This window comes from Alosa alosa, chromosome 4 (genome assembly GCF_017589495.1).
Source record: "Alosa alosa isolate M-15738 ecotype Scorff River chromosome 4, AALO_Geno_1.1, whole genome shotgun sequence".
Lineage (NCBI taxonomy): Eukaryota > Metazoa > Chordata > Actinopteri > Clupeiformes > Clupeidae > Alosa > Alosa alosa.
In genome coordinates this window covers 5,183,728-5,204,692 of record NC_063192.1, presented here as the reverse complement: position 1 = coordinate 5,204,692, position 20,965 = coordinate 5,183,728, and the positions used below count along the sequence as shown (strand labels likewise).

Sequence of the window (20,965 nt, the reverse complement as noted above, 5' to 3'; positions counted from 1 at the left end):
TGGACTGGACGTGAGCACTGGCCCAGCCGGTCAGGTCAGGGGGAAGCTCAGCTCTGGAGAACTAACAGGTCAGCTGGAAAAGTGGCCATGGCGTAACACCAGTCCAAACATGAGTCGCTCTTTCCTGTTCTCTTTATCGCTATCCGCTCGTTTTCTCTCTCTCACATTCTTTCTTTCTCGTCTCTTCCCTGTCCTCTTTTCACTATCTGCTCCCTCTTATCTTTCTCACATTCTTTCTCTTTCCCCCCTTTTCTCTATCAGGCCCTTTTCGTTGTTCTATCCATTCTTCATTTCCCCCTTCTTTTCTTTTTACAGCCCTTCCCTCTTCTTTCATTTCCCCTTCTTTTCTTTTTACAGCCCTTCCCTCTTCTTTCTTTCTTTACCTCTCTCTTTCCCCCGTCCTCTCTCCTCCACCTCTCCTCTCTTTCCCCCGTCCTCTCTCCTCCACCTCTCCTCTCTTTCCCCCGTCCTCTCTCCTCCACCTCTCCTCTCTTTCCCCCGTCCTCTCTCCTCCACCTCTCCTCTCTTTCTTTTCCTCTTTATTCCCTCTCTCCTCACGCTTCCTCCTCCACTGTCCATTCCCTGCTCCATCACAGACTTGGATTTCAAATCCAGTTCCATCTCATTTCCTTTCTCTCTAACTCATTCTTCACCCCTCTGTTCTCTTCACTTCCTGCAATCTTCTCATCCTCCTCTTCTTTTTTTTATTTCTTCTCCTCCCTTTTAGCTCTCCTGTGCTCTCTCTCTTCTCTTCCTATTCTATCTTTTTCCCTTTCCCGCTCTACCTTTCCTGTCTCTCTCCATCATGGACTTGGCTTTCAAATCCAGTTTCATCTCACCCCCTGCCTCTCTCTCTCTCTCTCTCTCTTTCATACACCCTCCATCTTCTCCACTTCCTGCCATCTTTACTCCTTTTATCTGTGCTTTTGTTTCTGTAGTGGGTCCAACTCTTTCGCTCTTCAAACATTCATTTGAACACGAGCTGCGGTGTGCCAACCATTAGGCAGGAGAGATGCTTCAGATGCTTCTTGGACAGGCTTTGATAGAGCTAAATTGAGCTGTCATCTCTTGCCTCTGTGCGCTCATAATGGCAGGATGGATTCTTCGGCTTCCTCGTGTAATGACGCGATGAGATGGATCAAGTTCCAACGCACGAGTCACGAGTGCCAAGGAGTTTGCAGGAGTTTGCTGAGGACAAGGTATCATCTAGCCAGCTGTGCCGAGGGAAATGAATTAAAACTTTCACAAATTGTTTTTGGAGAGAGAGAAAGAGAGAAAGAGAGGATGAGAAATAGAAAGGAGAAAGGGAGAGAAAAGGAGGGATAGGGAGCGTGATTCTGAGGAGAGAAGAGAAAGAGAAAGGAAGAGAGAGAACAGAGAGAAATAGAGAGGAAGAGAAATGGACAAGCAGAGAAAGAAAAAGAAAAGGAGTAAAGGTGGCAAATGGTGAGAGAATGAGAGACTGTACGAGAGAGAAAAAAAGAAGGATGGAAGAGAGAGCATGCAAGAGAGGAGTAAGGGGAGAAGAGCAGAGGGCAAAATGAGGCTGTGAGAGTGCTCTGCTCTGCCATCTCACACCACTAACTGCCCAGCATTAAGAGGGAAAATGGACGAGCCTCACACACTCAGTGTACAAATAGAGTAACTCTTACGATCCATCTCCCATGCGCACACACACATACACACACACAAACACACACTCATCTCTCTCTTTCACACACACACACAAACTCACTTGCTGTTCATTGCTCTCTCTTTCACACACACACTCACACGTACACACACACATACACACACACACACACACGTGCACACACACGCACACACACACACGTGCACACACACACACACAATACGCACACATGCACAGAGGCCATTGGGACTCATTAACACATGCGCAGGATCGGCCTGATGCTTTTAGGAGCGGCCGTGTGCCGGGCGGTGGGTTCCGGGAAGAGGATTGCGATCCATCTGATCCAATTGGCTGTCGGCCTCACCTCCAAATGAGCCATTTCCCCCTGATCAGGCCTCACCTCCAAATAAGCTATTTCCCCCTGATCAGGCCCGCCTCGCCCACTAATCAACTTGGGTAATGCACCTTTTTGTCCCTGATTGATTGCCATCATAAGAAAGCTCATTGAGGTTTTCTCTTTTTTTTTTGGTAAAACGGGGCAGCCATCTTCTCTTTCTGCCTGATGAAGATCTTATCTGTCTTTCTTGACAGCAAAATGTGCTACACACAGGTCACAGACACACACACACACACACACACACATACACACACACATAATGCTCAGCTATGTACAACACACAACATACACACTCAACACACATACAGACACACAGCTCAGCTATGTACCACACACACACATACACACAGACACACAGATAATGATGCTCATGAACAATAGGAATAGGCCAGGTGGAAGCGGAGATTAATTAACCTTGTGACTGAGAAAGAGAATGAGAGTGTCAGCATTGCCTGTTGCTGCATGTGTCGATAAGTGACAGTGTGTGTGCGTGTGTGTGTGTTTGTGTGTGTATCGAGTCTGCTACATGTCTTTGTTTCCTGGCATGTGTGTGAACGCATTAAGTGTAAAGACAGATCCCCCGCTTAATATCCCTGTAGAGGTACAACAAGATGTGCTCTCCTATCAAGCCTAAAAAAGAGAGCATTCCAGAACCCCCTTATTCATTCAGCAATGAAATATCACAGGTTGCTTTCTGCTGTCAAACGGCACAACAATGTAATCACCTCAAGGTTATGGCAATCTCTTTCAGTGCATTCTCCACGGGTCACCCAGAGAGTCTGGTGGACACAGTGTAGCAAAGGATGGTATTATCATTTCGTCTAAAAGGCCTCCTACGGGGCAAACAAATCCACGGGTGATTAACTTCACCGTGCACTCGCCACGACAACCGCAACAATGACACCCTGCTCGGAATGCAGAAATGAATTGATTTATCACGTCTCATAATAGCTAGGCGCTCAACTCGACGCTGTGCATTTGTCAAATGGGGGGGTGTCGGGCACGACACGGCCGGGCGGTAAAAGAAAGGCTGCCTGTGAGAATGCCAACATATGGAGTGTGGATACTAAACACATTAGGGGCTTGGGCAGAGCGTGAACAGCTGTGAGCGAGCCATTTCCACACACACGTGCATGTATGAGTCATATGATGAACATACTGTAGCCCCAGAGCTTAATTGAATAGCCAGTGTTTAAGTCCTTGAAGAGCTGCAATTAGGCCTTTGTGCTGTAGGACTATTAGGATAGTGTAGGGGATGCAAACATACAAGACACACACACACACACACACACACACACACACACACACACACACAGATAAGCACACAGATAAACACACACACACACACACACACACACACACGCCCAGAGAAACCTATAATAAGCTAGTAAGCTCAGCTATACTTTCTGAGCTTGACATGGGCTTGACCCCTGTTTATAGAGTTGCTGGCATTTCAGAGGCTGTGTGTAAATGGCCACTGGTCAACATGCCATACAGGGTCATGCAGGCTCTCACTCATGAAGGCTTTCCTCTGTAGCACAGCACTGTCTGCCTTTTAAACAGCAAACATATGGGCTGGCCTCCTCACATAGTCACATAGAGTGCACAAACAAATAGAAAGAAGAAGAAAACAGCCTCTCTGTCATCAACCGCTTTCTATCTCTCTTCCTGTCCTCTCTTTCTTTCCATCTCTCTCTCAGTCCCCAGTTCTCACTCTCTCCATCTCACCCTCCCTCTCTACATCTCTCTCTCTCTCTCTCTCTTCATGTGTTCCCTCTTTCCATCTCTCTCTTTCCATCACTCCCTGTGCCAGACATGAAAGTTAATGAATTTGTTATCAGCTGCAGGCCCACAGAACAGATCATCCCTCCGCCACACACACATGCACACACACACAAACACACACACAGACACACACTCCAATGGCTGATGGAAAGGGTGAGGTTTCCGGATCACCACTCAATATGGGAGGGGAGGAGTGAGGGGGGGGGGGGGTCACACACGCACACAGACACAGAGACACACACACACACACACAGAGAAAGACACACAAACACATCCCCTCCCCAACACCCTGTGTGTCTCCCTGTGCAGCCGAGAGGTGGGTCAAGCCCCTGGAGGACCCAACGTTTCCCAGCAGCCCTCAGATAAAGCTCCGTCTCCTCTCTGCCTTCCGTTACTGATAACGGCACATGGCCCTTGCACACACTACACTAAGCAGTGGGCCACAACAAACGGGTGGAGCAGAAGGGTTTAACGGACGACAAGACGAACACCACTCCCTGACTTTCCTCTCTCTGGTCAACGTCTCAGCTGTCTGTTCTAGCTTTGTACCTTCTTCTTTCCCCGCACCCCACACACACACACACACACACACACACACACACACACACACACACACACACACACACACACACACACACACACACACACACACACACACACACACACACCCACACACACACACACCCACACACACACACACACACACACACACACACACACACACACACACACACCCACACACATACACACACACACACACACACACACACACACACCCACACTCACACACACACACACACCCACATACACACACACACACACACACACACACCCACACACACACACACACACACACACACACACACACACACACACACACACACACACACACACACACACACACACACACACACACAGCATGGACATTTCACCAGGTCATGCATCAGAGCACAGGAGTAGGAGCACAAGACGACACATAGCGTAGTTTCATGTTTTTCTTTTAGAGACAACTGTCGGGCCCTGCACCTGTGTAGCGGGATTGTGTGAGCCTAACGTGTGCTCCTGTGTGGGATGACTGCTTTCATCGGCTGTCAGAAGTGGGGGATACGCTTGTGATGCGATCATTACGGGCCATCACTGCCGGCAATTAAGCATTCTCTCTAAAGCCCTCGCTCGCTCGGCTCCTCTCAGGCTGCACGGCAGACGCAGTCTCAAAACAACACCAGCGCTGCTTTGACGTCGCACAAGGAACTGACAGAACTAGGGCTGCAACGAGAAACAGGGAAAAAAGTCCCGTTCCCCCCTCTCACCAGTGCGAAGGGAGAGGACGACTGCAGCGAGAAGAAATGACAAAATGAGAACAGATCGGCAGTCCTTCTCTAGCTCCTTGGGCTTGGAGCGTCTCCTCCACCAAGCCTTGAGACTGGGACGAGAAAGACCCAGTTCCGCTATGCTGCAGAGCTTACAAGACATTGCATCACTCCTAACATCAGTTGGCTTTTAGCCCACTCACATAGCTTCCCAGCATACAAAAGCAGAGGCTGCCTTTGAACTTGATCCACCCCCCCACCACCACCACCTCCGGACGATCATTTATCATCATAAAAATTACACTCGGTCCCCATTTGTCAGGAACTGACATTAACTGCTCCTGTCGTAGCCTTCCGTCCATTAGATTACCACCTTTAATTAAAATCCCCCCGAAGATGGCTTTCTCTCGTAGAAGCCAGGTGAGGCGCGGCGGGGAGCCCCCATTCCCACACATCACAGACAATCTCCGCACGCAGGTTCAACAGTTAGTTTGGGGTGTGGTTAGCTGGATTCGTAATGGGGAAAGATTACTGACACCATTAAGAGAGTAATGGCTTTCATTTCCTATCCAGACGAAAATCCCAGCAGTAGGTCCCTATTAGCATATAAATCAACTACATCCATTACCCAGTTTTTTTGCCATTTTATCGTGGAGCGGTGTGGCTCTGTACTTAATGAACCCTGCGAGCTGTTGTAAACTTAGCTACCCATGAAAGTAAGGTGCGTTGCAGCAGGGGCGCCCTGAGAACAGAGCCACACTAACACACACACACACACACACAGGGGCGAGGGGTCGTAACTCAGAGGTGGCAGAGAGGAAAGGAAGAGCCTCATTATGGCTGTGTTAACACGCAGATAGGGCAATCGGCTTGGAAACAGCTGAGAGAGAAAATGACTGTCGGTTGCGCGCAGGGAGAGAAAAACGTTGGAGGTTAAAAGCAGAGAAGAAAGAGAAGATAATGTGAGTGTGAACGAGATGGGGGCAGGCTGCAGAGTGAGCCTGAGTGGGAATAAATTAGAGAACTGGAAGGCAAAGAGAGGATTTCTACTTTTAACCCATCTGATACTGGCAAAGAGAGGATTTCTACTTTTAACCCATCTGATACTGGCAAAGAGAGGATTTCTACTTTTCAACCCATCTGAGACTTGGCAAAGAGAGGATTTCTACTTTCAACCCATCTGAGAGCTGTGGGTGCAAACAACGGCATGCCAGCCATGGGTCCTAATGGCTGGGGTTTGGATCATCCCAACCATGCATGAGTCTTAGTGTCCAGCAATCTGACCCGGGTTTGCATCATTCCGACTATGCATGGGTCTTAGTGCCCACAATTCTGACCCGAGGCCATGATGGGGACCCAGGTTTGAATCCAACCCACATGTCTTACTTTTTACTGCTTCCTACATTCCTTATGTCATACCTCATCACCCCCAAAGCAGACTGCAGAGGGAGTTCATTGCCAGTGGATGGACAAGGAGTCAGTTTGACCCCCAGCCATGGATGCTTCAAGCTCTAATCAATGAGAGGCTGAGGCTGAGATGATAATAAGCGCCTGGGGGTGATGCGTGTCACGCTGCCAGGGCTCTGCTCTTCAAACGCTTCCGCTGCGGAGTGAAAATCCATGCAGTCAGACTGAAAATCTATGCTTGGTCTGAATCTTCAACCCCTGATACATTCAAGCCTAATAACCTGGTTCTTCAAGACTATATTCTTCAAATGAACATGTCCTCTTAAAGGCGAAACAGTTAACCGTGAAGTCTAAACACCTAGTCATTACCTGGAGGTTATGACTACTACATCCTGCAAATGAACCTGTTTTTTTTTTTAAATAATGCATCAGGCCCTGGATAGGATTTTAAAGGTTAACTGTGAAATCAAAACACATCATTTCCTTGAGATTATGCGACTATCCCTCCAACCAGTGAAATGCTGACATGAGCATCCCATCTTCTCTCAGCTCAGAGGCCATTAGGTCTAGCAGAACAGCAAACACGTTTCATATTCATTGTTTTGGGGGCTATTCAGCCGAGACGTGGGTGCAACCACTTCCAGCATGGAATAATGCATGCAGCCCCCACTAACAGTGTTCCTGATGTGTTCACACTCGCTTGGTCTGCCCTCTCCTGGGCTCTTTTTTTAGCATAAGAACCAGCCCCTCACCCCAACACCCAACCACTTCATCCCCTGCCAGGGTGGTTTTTTTTTTTTCTAAGGTTGTGTTTTAGGCAGTTACCATAGTAACCAACCCTTGGGATGGGATCCTGTGTCAGGAAATGCTTACGGGTACAAAACAGAGAATGAGACCCTCACCCTTAGAGAGGGGTAAATGGAGGTAGTGAAAGGGGGATACAAAGAGAGAAACAGAGAGAGAGAGAGAGAGAATGAGAGAGAACGAGAGAGAGCTCTCTAGCCTCATAATTGTCTCAGTCTCATAATTGGTGGTGGAGCAGTGTTGGGATCGAGGCTCTTAATGCCCCCCTCTGCTCAGCCTCCTCCTGAGACCAGCGTCCAAATGATAAATCACAGAATCCAATCAATAATTCAAACACATTCAGGCTACTACTCCACAGACTAATCAGAGAAGGGGTGCAGAGAGAGACACAGTGAGAGAGAAAGAGAGTGAGAGAAACAGAGAGAGAGAGAGAGAGACAAAGACATACACTAACATTCATTGCCAGGAAATGGTCGGTTGTAAAGGCAAAAGGCCATCACAGGTCTTGTTTCATGATAAATCAAATGAGTTGAACTGAGAAATTCTCTTCCTAACTGTCCAAGAAAAAAAGCTTTCTTCCATGTCTTTGAACGCCTTTTATTAAAGCCATGACCAGTGTGTGTGTGTGTGTGTTTTTCAGATAACAACGATGAACATAAATCAAACTCCACCACAAATGAACTGCCTCTTCCTGGGGTCATCGTGACTTCCATGTCTCTCTCTTATTCTGGTCGAGTCATTACGCTGGGCCGAGAGTCACCTTGTCTTGTTGTATCTGGCTTTCTCGTATAGATCGGCCACTAAGAAGGATAGGGGCCCGCTGCAGCACTCAATAACAGAGCTGCACAGACAGTGCATCACCGCATGTCGTCCATGTTGGATGCAGCTGTGATTCTGAAACCATGGTCCGCAGATGAGGATAAATGACCACACGGACACAAAGCAAGAGGAATAGCCACATTGACTGCAGCATCCCAAATACCTCACCTACCTTGAAGAAGTAGAAGACCGCACATGTGGACAAACAAGATCATTAATTTGGAATACGAGACAAAGGGGTGGGGGAGGGGGTGTATGACCCACAATTCTGGAGGAAAGGGAGAAATGTCCCCTATTTCACAATTATGTTTGAGAAAGACGTCCCATAAGCATCCACAGAGGTACTTTAGAAAAGACAACAACCCCTCCCTCCATTCATCTCCCAGCTCGTTTGCCCTGCAGCTCTTGATGCTGTTGCCTCGGAGCCTGAAGGACGATCCACTAATGGAAGCTGGAAATCAAGACTGAAGGTCACACGAGGTCGGATGAGTGTTTTGTGTTTCTCTCTGCCTGTCATTTTCCTCAAGTGAACAAGTTTTTTTTTTTTTTTTTGGGTCGGTTGTTTGTTTTTTTCAAATGTAGAATGGCTGCCCAGCGTATGAAAGCAGGGGTCATCCCATCAAAATAGAGCGCCACACTGACGTGAGTGATAGCGGGGGCTGCTGTGCAGCTGGAGACAATGACACGCTGAAAGACAGTGATTGTCATGTTATGGGCCTCTTCACAGTCCAAACACACCTGCCCACACAGGTTTTCCTTACTTTTCTGGACAAGTGTGTGTGTGGGTGTTTACACTTGTGACAGGCTGTCCATCCGCTGTTAGAATGGACCCAAGGGGAATCATGATGACTGTCAGCCATTGGCAATAGACCCAACCTGGTTGGCTACCTTTGAATTTGGGCCATCTCACACTCTCCTCTTGGTTTCTGTGCTTAATATAATCCCTGCTTCTCTGCTCGCCCCCCATCTTACTTTAATGTAAATCAGTCTTTCCAATAGTTTGAGGTCTGAATGAATACCGGCAATCGGGACACTTTCCCCGCTCCAAGAAACTATTTTGGAGACAGACTAATTAAGTTGCAAGAATTTTATTTGGCAAAAATGTTTTGGCTTAAAGGTGTCATCAGCAGTTTTGGCAGATGAGAGCGAGTCACCCCCCCCCGCCGGCATCTTGGCTATGACTTACACAGAACTTTATTGGCTGTTCAAGCGCGACTACATTTTTATTTTGTGATTTTCTCAGATACCAGTTTTGCCCCTTTAAGTAAACCTGCTAGAATGTGCAGAGAATCCATAATATCGAAGACATTGTCAAAAACATCCCAACACGAGTTGTGAATTACAATCGCTAACACTCCACCTTTAGGCGCTTCACAAGGCCATGTAAAGTCAGTGAGACAGACGATAGACATTGCTAATATGGCCAGAGAGGCCATCCCATTAGACTGCCGTCAATCACACACAGGGTCTGACAGGGGGGACAGCAGCTTTGCTTTGTAATCAAGGCCAGTGGCAGTTTACAGCGCAATCTACCCAGCAAGGGGTCCCCACACAATCACAATCACCAGGAGTTAAGGTGACCTTTGCTGAAATTCCTCCTGCAGTTGATAACATTTTTTGTAGGCTTGGTTTTGTGTGTGTGTGTACGTGTGTGTGTGTGTGTGTGTGTGTGTGTGTGTGTGTGTGTGAGGTTTTTTTTTTTTGTGCTAGTAGGAACTAAGAAGGTTGCGGAGAGAGGGAGGCAAAGTGGGTGGGAGAGAAAGAGAGTGAGAGAGGGAGAAAGAAAGAGAGAGAAAGAGAGAGAGAGAAAGAGAGAGAGAGAGACCATTTTGACACACATTGTTGTCTCATCGACACACACAAATCCCTTTGGAAAACACTGCAGCAATCCCAAAAGCCCTCCACAAAGAACACACAAGGACTAACGGGAACCACCCCACAAAGGAACCAATTCCACAACAACCCTGTAGCTTCGCACAGATACTGATATAGAAGGCAACTTATTCCTGCAGACATACACATACACACGTACACACACGCGCAGGCACCTTCTGTATGCACAAGGTGATAAAACAGAATTTTATTTCACCATTTCACACACTTGCTGGCACTCCTCGCTGTCTGCATGAGCAGTGTGTGTGTGTGTGTGTGTGTGCGTGTGCGCCTTTTAATCATGTTTGGCCACGCTCACACCGTTACACATACATCCCCAAGTATAAGACAAAATGGGGAGCACATGCATAATCGCGGAGCTACTACGTTATCAGGCTATTGGACGCGACATGCTGCCTGCCTGCCCGCCCGCACGGCCTTATGGGAAGTTAGCGCAGCAGCCGAGCCACAGGGTCCGGAGAGGCCAGGACGCGCCCAGTCAGTCTGCGCCCAGCGCCATGCGCCCCCTCTTCCCTCCCCGCATCGCACATGGCCTTGTCGCCGCCAAGGAGACGGATTTTTATCAATTTAACACACGCTCATGAACCTGGGGACCTCGGCAGATGCCTCAGTACACAAACAAAAACACAAACACAACACACACAACAGTACAGAGACAGACACACACACACACACACACACGTAAACACACACACACACAGCAGAGCAGAGTCATGTGATTAATCTCAATCATCCCTGCGGTCTAATGGATGTCAGGCGTTCTACACAGAGGGCAGAACGCACGACAAATGTTCCGCTTCCAGAACGCGGCGGCTGCCGCCTGTGTTCCGTGCCGTGTGGCTCATCAGTGGGGCCGGTGCTTCATCATTCCCCGCCACAGCGTCCTCAGGTGAGTTATGGCACCGTTATTAACCCTCACTCACATTACACACACACACACACACCGGCCTGCTCACACACACACAAACACACACACACACACTCTCTCTGCCCTAGACACACACACACATTAACGCTGTCTCTGCTACAAACCCATACACTCATACTGTACAATAATGTCTCTGCCATCCAGACACTTGCCCCCCTCACAACGAGCCCCCACCACACACATGCACATTTTGCCCTAGACACATACTACATACCTGTATAGTTATCCATGTATAAGAAACAACCACACACACACACACAACCCCCACTGCTGTTACCACCCTGTCCCAGTATTAGTCTGACTGAGGCGAGACAGCTCTATCTACTTCCTAGCGCATGTGTGTGTGTGTGTGTGTGTGTGTGTGTGTGTGTGTGTGTGTACATGTCTGACTCATTCCAATTCAGCCCAGCTGCAGTAATTATGCCTAATGACAGTAGGCACACATTAATGATAAGCTGAGATATCAGCGTGAGGGGACAGGGGTGTTTATCTCACTGCTTGAGCTTGCATTGTGTTGTGAAATGGTGTGTGTGTGTGTGTGGACTGATTTATTGTGAATGTGGGTGCATTCATAACTCTGTATGTGTGTGGGTGGGTGTTTGTGTGCTCTTGTTGATGTAGGTGTTTGTGTGTGTGTGTGTGTGCATTGGGATGTGCGCGCTCCTTGACTCATAAATATTCATCATCCAGAAGCGGCGATGGCAGTCGGGCTATGCGGGCGCTGTCGCCATGACAAACTGATGCTCAGAATGCGAAGGGGAAATGGGAGAAGAGATATACGAGGACGGAGCCAGTGGTGGTGGTCCAGGGGTCCCATCACCGTGGAGACAACCTCAGCAGCTCCCCCCCCCACACACACACACACACACACTCCTTCAGCAGAGTCGAGGAGGGGTGCAATGGAACACATGGATGGGGCAGCCGTGGCCTACTGGTTACCCTCCGGTTACAAGTCCGAAGCGCTAACCAGTAGGCCACGGCTGCCCCATCCATGTTTTGACCTGTCCAAAGCAGTACAGTACACTGTATCAATAGTGCGTGTGCTCCCTCCCTCTAAGTGGCAAACTCATGACCTTGATTTCTGTACCAGCTGAGCTCCAGAAAAACTCTTTATCTCCTTCCTCCATGCTCCCTTGGTCGTCTCCTCCCTCGTCCCATGCGCCGAACGACGATGACACTTTACCGCCATGCATTCATCCAGCAGATGCTATTGCCCAAAGGGTGGTGCAGTGTGCAATATAGTTCCGTCAGTGTCAAAGACCTTAGCGCTGTTAGTGTTTGAGTTTGTGAGTGAGTCCGTGTGAATTCCCCAAGAACAGCTAGGCTTTTAATGAACATGAATATCTCATGTATGTACATTAATTAATCAATAATCAATGAATAATATATTTGTGCTATAGGTTGCGTTGGATAAAAGCTCAAATAAAATGTTAAGTAAAAGGTCACGCCACACTAAGCGGGAGAAACACTCCTCCTCCACCTCCTCTTCATTCTCTCTCTTCCCTCGTTCTTCGCCTCTCCTGTTCAGCGTACGGTGCGGTGGCCCTTCCCTTTTGGACCCAGCCAAGTCCCTGTCCCATCAGCCACCTCTTCACCCCGCGCCGTCTCGCCGGGGCTTGGCTGTTGATTCTAACCGCAGTGCCAACTGCTGCCTTCCCAAATGGGAGGGGGGGAGGGGCTGCTGTGGGGGATCGAGGGCTGCAAATATATGATGACAATCTGTAGTCTGCCTACAAAGAGAGCAGACTGGCTGCCCTGCCAGCTCCAGTGTGTCTCCCTGTGTGTGTGTGTGTGTGTGTGTGTGTGTGTGTGTGTGTGTGTGTGTGTGTGTGTGTGTGTGTGTGTGTGTGTGTGTGTGTGTGTGTGTGTGTGTGTGTGAGTGTTACTGCAAGGAAAACTGTGGTTTTGTGCAGGTGTGCTTACACAGTTGTGCTTCCTACTGTCAGACTAACACTTAAGTACTGTGCTGAACGTGTGTGTGAGTAGGTCTGCATCTGTGGCTATGTGTGTGTGTGTGTGTACTTTATGACAGGGTGGGTTTGTTTTGGCACATGCTAACTTTGTTTGTATTGTTTGTGTGTGTGTGTGTGTGTGTGTGTGTGTGTGTGTGTGTGTGTGTGTGTGTGTCGTGTGTGTGTGTGTGTATGTGTGTGTGAGTGTGTATGTGTGTGTGAGTGTGTGCATATGTGTGTGAGTGTGTGCATATGTGTGTGAGTGTGTGCATATGTGTGTGAGTGTGTGCATATGTGTGTGAGTGTGTGCATATGTGTGCGCATGTGCTCATTTGTGTCCATGTATCTGCCCCTCTGTGTTTGTCCTTCTGTGTTTGCCTCTGTATGTCTGTGTGTGTGTGTGTGTGTGTGTGTGTGTGTGTGTGTGTGTGTGTGTTTCCCTTTATGTCAGTGTAAGTGTTCATCTCTGTCTCTGCAAAGGAAACACAATGTGCTCCCCCACACACCCAAAGTCTCATTACTCCAGACCTTCAGTGCCCCCCCACCTCCTCTGTTCACTGTGTGGACAAAGCCATGCTGCCCAATTAAAAGTCTTGTCCATCAATCACCCCCTTTATCGACCCCGTTCAGCACTGCGTCACTTTCACTTTCACACCCCCCCTGACATGGCAACGCTCACGGCCACGGCAACTGTTCACACCGGCTCCTTTTCTCCCGCAACGACCCCCCTCCACACCCCCCCCCCCCACCCGGAACACACACACCTCTCTTTCATCACCCCATCTTTACTCCCGTCTTCACCATCTTTCACACAGTCTCTGTCTTTCCCTCTCACTCCATTAGCGTGTCCCTGTGCCATTTGTTGCCACTTGAAAGATAATTTTGTCCTTTTCAGTACAAATATAACCCTCGTCATAGTGGGGAATGAACTTCAAACCCAAAAATTGGGACAGTGTGTGTGTGTGTGTGTGTGTGTGTGTGTATAGGGGAAAGGGAATGACGCTTACCGTGTGTGTGTGTGTGTGTGTGTGTGTGTGTGTGTGTGTGTTGTGTGTGTGTGTGTGTGTGTGTGTGTGTGTGTGTGTGTGTGTGTGTGTGTGTGTGTGTGTGTCTGTGAGTATCAGTTTGTGTAACAGCCATTGAAAAGGCACCCTGACTGTGCAAGAGCCCGAATAAAAAAGAACACCGTGGTTGAAAAAAAAAAAGCGGTTAGGTCAATGAATTTTATTAGTGGGGAAATGCCACAAAACAAAGCAGCCTCCGCACCGATGTTCCCCAGGCCATTCAATAGAGACGGCGATCTAAGAAGCCGGCTAAGACCGAAGAGGGATTTCTTTTTTTTAATCAATAAAACCTCATTATCCTGTCCCTGCCAGGATATTACTCGCATTCCTTTTTGTCTGTTGTCGGTGCACGACTGGCCACAATTCAATTACACATGCCAAATGATAGAACAATGGCCTGAGAAACTCATCCATTTGTGACAGGCCCAATTAAGATGTGCTGAGAATCTACTGACGGAGGCTCAAGCATTGTTTGGAATGAGATTTGAACATTCTAGGATTCTTAAGAATGAGGTTCTAAAGAATGAGAAATTGTAATATGCTCTATGGACCATTGCATTGCATACATAGCTGTTTGCAGAAAGCCATCAGAACCTTTCAACGGATTTGGATGAGTTTGAAACATGACGTTATCTTTTCCTAAAAGGTTGAGCATCAGTGGGAGCTGGACACAGTTCAAGACTCGAAGGCTCGAGGCACCATCTTTCTGAACAGTTAACCTTTCAAAGATGATCACAGGGTGTAAATTACATGGGGACTTTGTGAGACACCCCCCCGCCAACTGAAACATGAACTCCTCAGACTCACAGCAACACCTCCCAAAGCAAAGCAACACCCCTAACAATTAACATAAAATCTAATTGGTACAACTGATTACAAACAACATCATAGCTCTGCTCTCTGTCCCCATACTCTTGTACTACTTTTGTGAGATTCACGTGCGGCCTAACCTCACGGAGAGTGCATGGGAAGGTGGCCTGGGTGGGAGAGTTCAAAAAAGGAGGACAGGAAAACAGTTCATGGGTCTTGCGGGGCTTTTTAAAAGTGAAGCGTCGACAGCTTTATGCCTCTTTAACAAACTCTTCTTCTGTGTTTGTCTAATGAGCCACAGGGAGGAAGAGGAGGAAGAGGAGGAGGAGCAGGTGTGGCTCCACACTCAGGAGGGGAGAAGTTGAACTCACACACAGCACACACACACACGCAGTCACACACACACACACGCAGTCACACACACACACACACACAGCACACACACACACACACGCGGTCACACACACACACACACAGCACACACACACACACACGGTCATACACACACACACACACAAACATCTGTATTGGTGTCAGCAGCAGCACTGGTGGTGCTGGGAGGGAGTGTTTTTGCTGAGGTGTGAATTCCTCAGTGGAGTCTCTGGTTCCCCCCCCCACCCAACTGCCTGAGCAGAGCTTTCCCAGAGTAGGGCAACATTCCAGGGGCTGGACCCCGCAGGAGAAACAGGTGTGCGTCTCTTGTTTACCCCCCACCCCCCCCGCCCTCCAAGGAAGGAAAGAGTAGATGAATAAGGAAAAGAGAAGAGGCCCTCAAGGGAAGAAGATGAGGAGAAAGGAAGGGAAAAGGGAAGATGAGGGAGAAGAGAGAGAAGAGGAGAACAGAGGGAAGATGAGGGAGAAGAAGAGAGAAGAGGAGAACAGAGGGAAGATGAGGGAGAAGAGAGAGAAGAGAGGAGAACAGAGGGAAGATGAGGGAGAAGAGAGAAGCGAGGAGACAAGGGGAAGAAGAGGATGAGGGGAGGGAAAGAGAGAGAAGAGGAGAGGAGAACAGAGGGAAGATGAGGGAGAAGAGAAGAGAAGAGAGGAGAACAGAGGGAAGATGAGGGAGAAGAGAGAGAAGAGGAGAACAGAGGGAAGATGATGATTTACAAAACGAAGAGAATGACAAAGAAGAAGAATTCTGATATCTGATTTTCCCCATCGGATGTGTTCTCTTGATTTTTTAAGGTCTTACGCAAGAGCTGCGGTGAGACTGTTTCTGTAAAATCCGCCTGAAAGGCAAGGTGCTGCCCATGTCGGGAGTCATGGTGTGGGCTCCTCCATGAGTCGGCTTTCTAGTGGAAGTGACCGAAACCTCTTAGTCATCTCTCAGTCCCAGCCTACGCATGGCTTCAGGAGACACTTCCCCCCCCATTGCACACGCCCATACCCACCTCTTGTGAGAGAGGAGAGAGAGAGGGAGGGAAGGAGGGAGAGAGAGAGAGAGAGGAGAGGGAGGGAGGGAGAGAGAGAGAGAGGAGAGAGAGAGGGAGAGAAGGAGGGAGACAGGCTGGGCAGGGAAGGTCTTTCTACTTTCTGCATGCTGGTGTGTGTGTATGTGTGTGTGTGTGTGTGTGTGTGTGTGTGTGTGTGTGTGTGTGTGTGTGTAAGCGAGAGAAAGAGAGTATGTGTGCATGTGTGGATCTGAATGAGAGAGAAATACAAATAAAGAGAGACAGTAGGTTTTGTGTGTGTGTGTGTGTGTGTTTGCATCCTGTACAAGAGAGAGAGAATAGAGAAGTGGCTCCTCCATATTGACATTCATGGCTGAGAAATGGGCGGGTGTGCTAATGAGGCAAGGGCTAGAGTAGGGCCTGACTGATCGCCCCTAAGGTGACGGACTCCCAAATGAAGACATCACAGGAAATGAACATGTCAGATAACTGAGGCCAAAAGGTCAGAAAAGGCTCTTTGTGTGTGAGAGAGTGTCTGGTAGAAGTTCAAAAAATCTGTTTTGTATTAAACATTAATACAGCTAAAGTTACAAAATAATATGTTTATTACTATTCATTGCCCCTGTGCCCCATACTGCCAGGAAAAACTTGTTATTTTCCGTTAGTGTTCTGTTATCAGCAGAGAGCATTTTGCTACTTCTGAATGGAATATTCTTTTGCGTCCCTCCCATTTGGTGTAAGTTGCACACAATTGGAACGTATAGAAAATCAAAGATTGGTCGCACTCCAAAATCTTTTCTTTTTCGCTGATTAATTTTCACGTAGCAACAGGGATAACAGCAACAAGACCAAATGTTTCGGCCTTGTGGCCTTCGTCAGTGTGTCACGATTGGAACGTGCCTTGATCAATGAAAACGGCATTTAGATGGACAAAAGGGCAAAACTCTATGCCGATTTAATTATCAGTAAGGGTTAACGTGTAAATAATGACATAAATGTGGTTTATATAGCCTACAATTTCAGCCAAATGTTAATTATTGTCAACTATTCTCAATTATTGTCAAAACAATAAAAACTCAACAATATGGATTCATGGCACAGTTTGGGAAGCACTGTTGTAGATAGACTTTATGTGTTATTGAGAATTGTGTGCATGTGCATGTGTGTCATTTAAGTGTGTGTGTGTGTGTGTGTGTGTGTGTTGTTTGTGCCAGTGTGTATGGCCACAAGCAAATGTATGTAAACATACAGTATGCTATTGTGGGTGTGTGTGTGTGAGTGTGTGTATGTGTGTGTGTGTGTGTGTGTTCTACGATTCTCAGTGTTAGAGGGGCGTTTGACATCATTGCCCCTGGGGGCAACAGACGTCAGCGGGCCTTAATGCCCCTGTCAGAGGGGATTCTGGGAAGGTCTGATGAGTGACAGGACACGCAGAGGCAGCAGGCATCACAGGAGCAGAAGAGGAGAGGAGGAGGAGAGGAGAGAAGAGGAGATAAAAGAGAAGAGGAGATAGTATAAAAAGACAGAAGAGGAGAGGAGCAGAAAGGAGAGAAGAGAGGAGGGGAAAGGAAAACAGAATAGAGAGGAAAAGAGTGGATAGGAGAGGTGATGTGGGGGGCAGCAACGCCTGCAGCTCACTGTATCTCTGATGGAGATCATGTTTCAAAAACAATGCCACCACTCAACTCTCAACAAGATCTCAGGCTGAGAAAGACCATTACACTTGTACTCTGAGACAAAATGAAATTTACACAATTTCAGCCTGTTTTTCGCCCCCTTAGTTGTTCTGGAGTTTCAGTGTAAAGTAAGATAACATGCCACTATATTGAACTGTAGTTGAATAAAAAACAAATGAGTGATTTACGACACTGATATAACAGACCCGTATAATATCCCCAAAGTTCCAGAACAGTGGCAGACAATCTCCAGTAAAGAGCAAATCCTGTGAAGGCTACTTTTGTACCTCATACAGCCTTTCATGACAAGCCACTCACAGAGCCAGCCACTGGATTACATTCCACAAAGACTTTTTTAGTGTGTATTTAATTATATTATTTCTCAAGCAGAGGATTCAGACAGGGGAAAAACCTTACAGTGAAGACAGAAAAGTCTCTGACTTCAACTGGTTCAAAATAATATTCGAAAAGCTCCTCTGTGAATGCATCCAACACACTCTGTGTATTAAGCTATACCAAATGTCAGTAAGGTTACATGTTTTCAAACCATTTTTTTGATTAGTAAGACTTAGCAGTAGGCTACATTTCATGGACTGTAGCCTACCAAAGTCCTTTCATTTGCTCCTTAAGCATGTGACTTTTTAAAAATGCAGAGCATGTATTATACCTACATGCAGTTACATAAAATATTTTCTGGAGCTTTACAGCCTACTTGATGTATTTGTAGGCATCGCAGGAGTAGTTAGCCCTTGACACTCACCATAAGACAAGCTCTGACGTTATGTGTCCATAACGTTACTATTACACACACATACTATGTACGCTTGACAGATTGCCACGTGCGTTTATGACGTTATAACCAAACCAAGTGATGTGAGTAACCTTGGTCGTTTACTTTAGAATTAGTTAACTCGTTTTACAGTCTTACAACCAAGAAATTAAAAGATTATTCGTTTAGACAAAGTGGATGCTTATGTTGTCTGTTTTCGTTTCAGATGCAAATTCAGCACTATCAAACCCAAGCGAGTGTCCGACCGCGCAAGTTCTTTCGCTAATTCAGCTGCTAGTTGCAAGCCACTGCCGTCATTGTCATACCGACGAAGCTGACATGCACTCCCAAATTAGGACACACACATCTACATCTGGCAAAACTGTTTCAAAACTGGTCTCTCACCAACACCTCAGGTGACAAACAAATATCTGAGGGCCAGCTAAATCAAGGCGACGACTTGCTTTGAGGGCCACTTATGTGTCCTCCGGGAGCTCTTCGGATAAAGTCTTTTAACATACGTCCGAGCCACCCGCCCTCAGTGTCATGATTTAATAACAATAACATTCACAGAGCATATCACAAAGTCGGACAAAATCGTGTGTGTTGTTTTAACCCATTTGTCAATCTCATTCATTGACTTCGCAATTAGCCCACTGACAAAAGCTATCATAACAAAGAGCTTGTGCAGCGCAGCCGGTCAGTAACGGTAACGTTAGCCACATACAACAGAGACAGGGCATCTTCAAAGACTCACTCTTCAGGACTTACGTTAACGTCTCATTTTAGTGAAAACAACTGTACATCTACTCACCAGTTGGAAAGTACAGATGAAGATCAGAGTACAACGTCCAGTGCAGCACCCCATTGTATCACAAATAGCCTTGAGTTCGATATGCTACCACACGAGAAACTGAGATCTTGATCACACGAGAGAAGTCGAATAGTCAGTCACTGAGACCTCATCCGTACAACAGTAACGAGGACAGATTAATAAAAAGAAGGACTGAGTCAGACTCTGTCAGGTACGGAAACGGTCCAGCCCACGTAATGCTTTCCCATGCTTTAAATATCCACCGTAAGAACACTTTTTTGTATGAGTTAGCGGAGAACGAGACGGCAACGCACCGCCAGTGTGGCTGGGAGTTGAGTCTGTGGTGGTAGTACTGGCAAGCTCGTTGAGGCTCGCGGGGCGGAATGGGGGGATTGAAGGGAGAGTTCAAAGTGATCCCAACTGCCCCCTCTTGATCCTGAGGGGATTTTCCTTAGGTTGCTGTTATCACCCTGGTGTCATATCCCAGTAGACACACGTTGTTGAATAGGCTATTCCATGCAAACACACCACAAACCGACCAGCTAAAAAAAAAACATTGACTATAAGCTATTCCAACATTCTCTGAAGAAGTCTTCATAATGATGACCATATCATTTGACCATAATCTTCACCATTATTATCAAATTATGTTTTGGTGGCTGTATCACGAAGAGCCAATATATGCCAACAATCAATTGTATCAAGTTTGTAGTAACTCCCAAGATGCAAGTTTATCATATAACCCTTGGCCCAGGCTACTCATATAGACACGGTAACTGCATGCAAGAACGATGATAGTAAATAGACATGGAACTTTACTGCCATCTGCTGGCAAATAACGGAATCTTCTCAGAAAAAAATAAATAAATGTTCATTCGTAAAATAGGCTACCTCATAAAAACTGCATACAGTTATAATAAATATATATAAAGGTTCACGATAGAAATTAAGCATAAATACAATGTCTTCCCTCTGTACACTATAGTAACATATTACAGGTGTACTAGGCATATGAGGGAAGAACCTAGTAGGCTACTTCGATACTGTTTGAAGGGGTCTCTCCGCCTGTCTCTCTCTGTATGAAATCCACCCAACTTTCCTCTGGTTTGGTTGTGCTCTCGTTTGGGCTGGATTGATTCATTATAGAATAGCCCTTAAAAGCCATCTCATCCAGCACACCCACTCTCTCTCTCTCTCTCTCTCTCTCTCTCTCTCTCTCTCTCTCTCTCTCTCTCTCTCTCTCTCTCACACACACACACACACTTCTCTCCCTCCCTCCTGCCGGTTCCTACATCTCCCTCCAGAAGTGTGCGATGAATCTTTTAGAGGTCCTGACTGCACAACCAGGGAGCACTTCACTTCTTATTACATCACACACAACCCCTTTGTTGCCCCCACCCTCCCTGCAAAAGCCTGCCCCCTCTTCAACGTACAGAGAGAGAGAGAGAGACCAAACTCACCCCTGCTATAAATAGCACCAGCCTGAGTTTTTTCGAATGGGAAACACTTG

The 20,965-nt window shown here is 47.2% G+C and overlaps 1 protein-coding gene across 3 annotated transcripts in view; it reads right to left on the bottom strand.

Annotated features, from left to right (window-relative positions):
* nkain4 (sodium/potassium transporting ATPase interacting 4) overlaps nt 1–19,849 on the bottom strand; it is a 70,367-nt gene extending 50,518 nt beyond the window's left edge. For 2 of the 3 annotated variants that reach the window (XM_048240175.1, XM_048240174.1), the window contains exon 1: nt 19,456–19,849. In XM_048240175.1, the coding sequence (XP_048096132.1) occupies nt 19,456–19,509 (54 nt within the window). In that variant the 5' untranslated portion in view covers nt 19,510–19,849. The remainder of the gene's footprint in view (nt 1–19,455) is intronic. The other variant, XM_048240173.1, reaches the window with a different exon arrangement.
* Nucleotides 19,850–20,965: the final 1,116 nt, after the last annotated feature.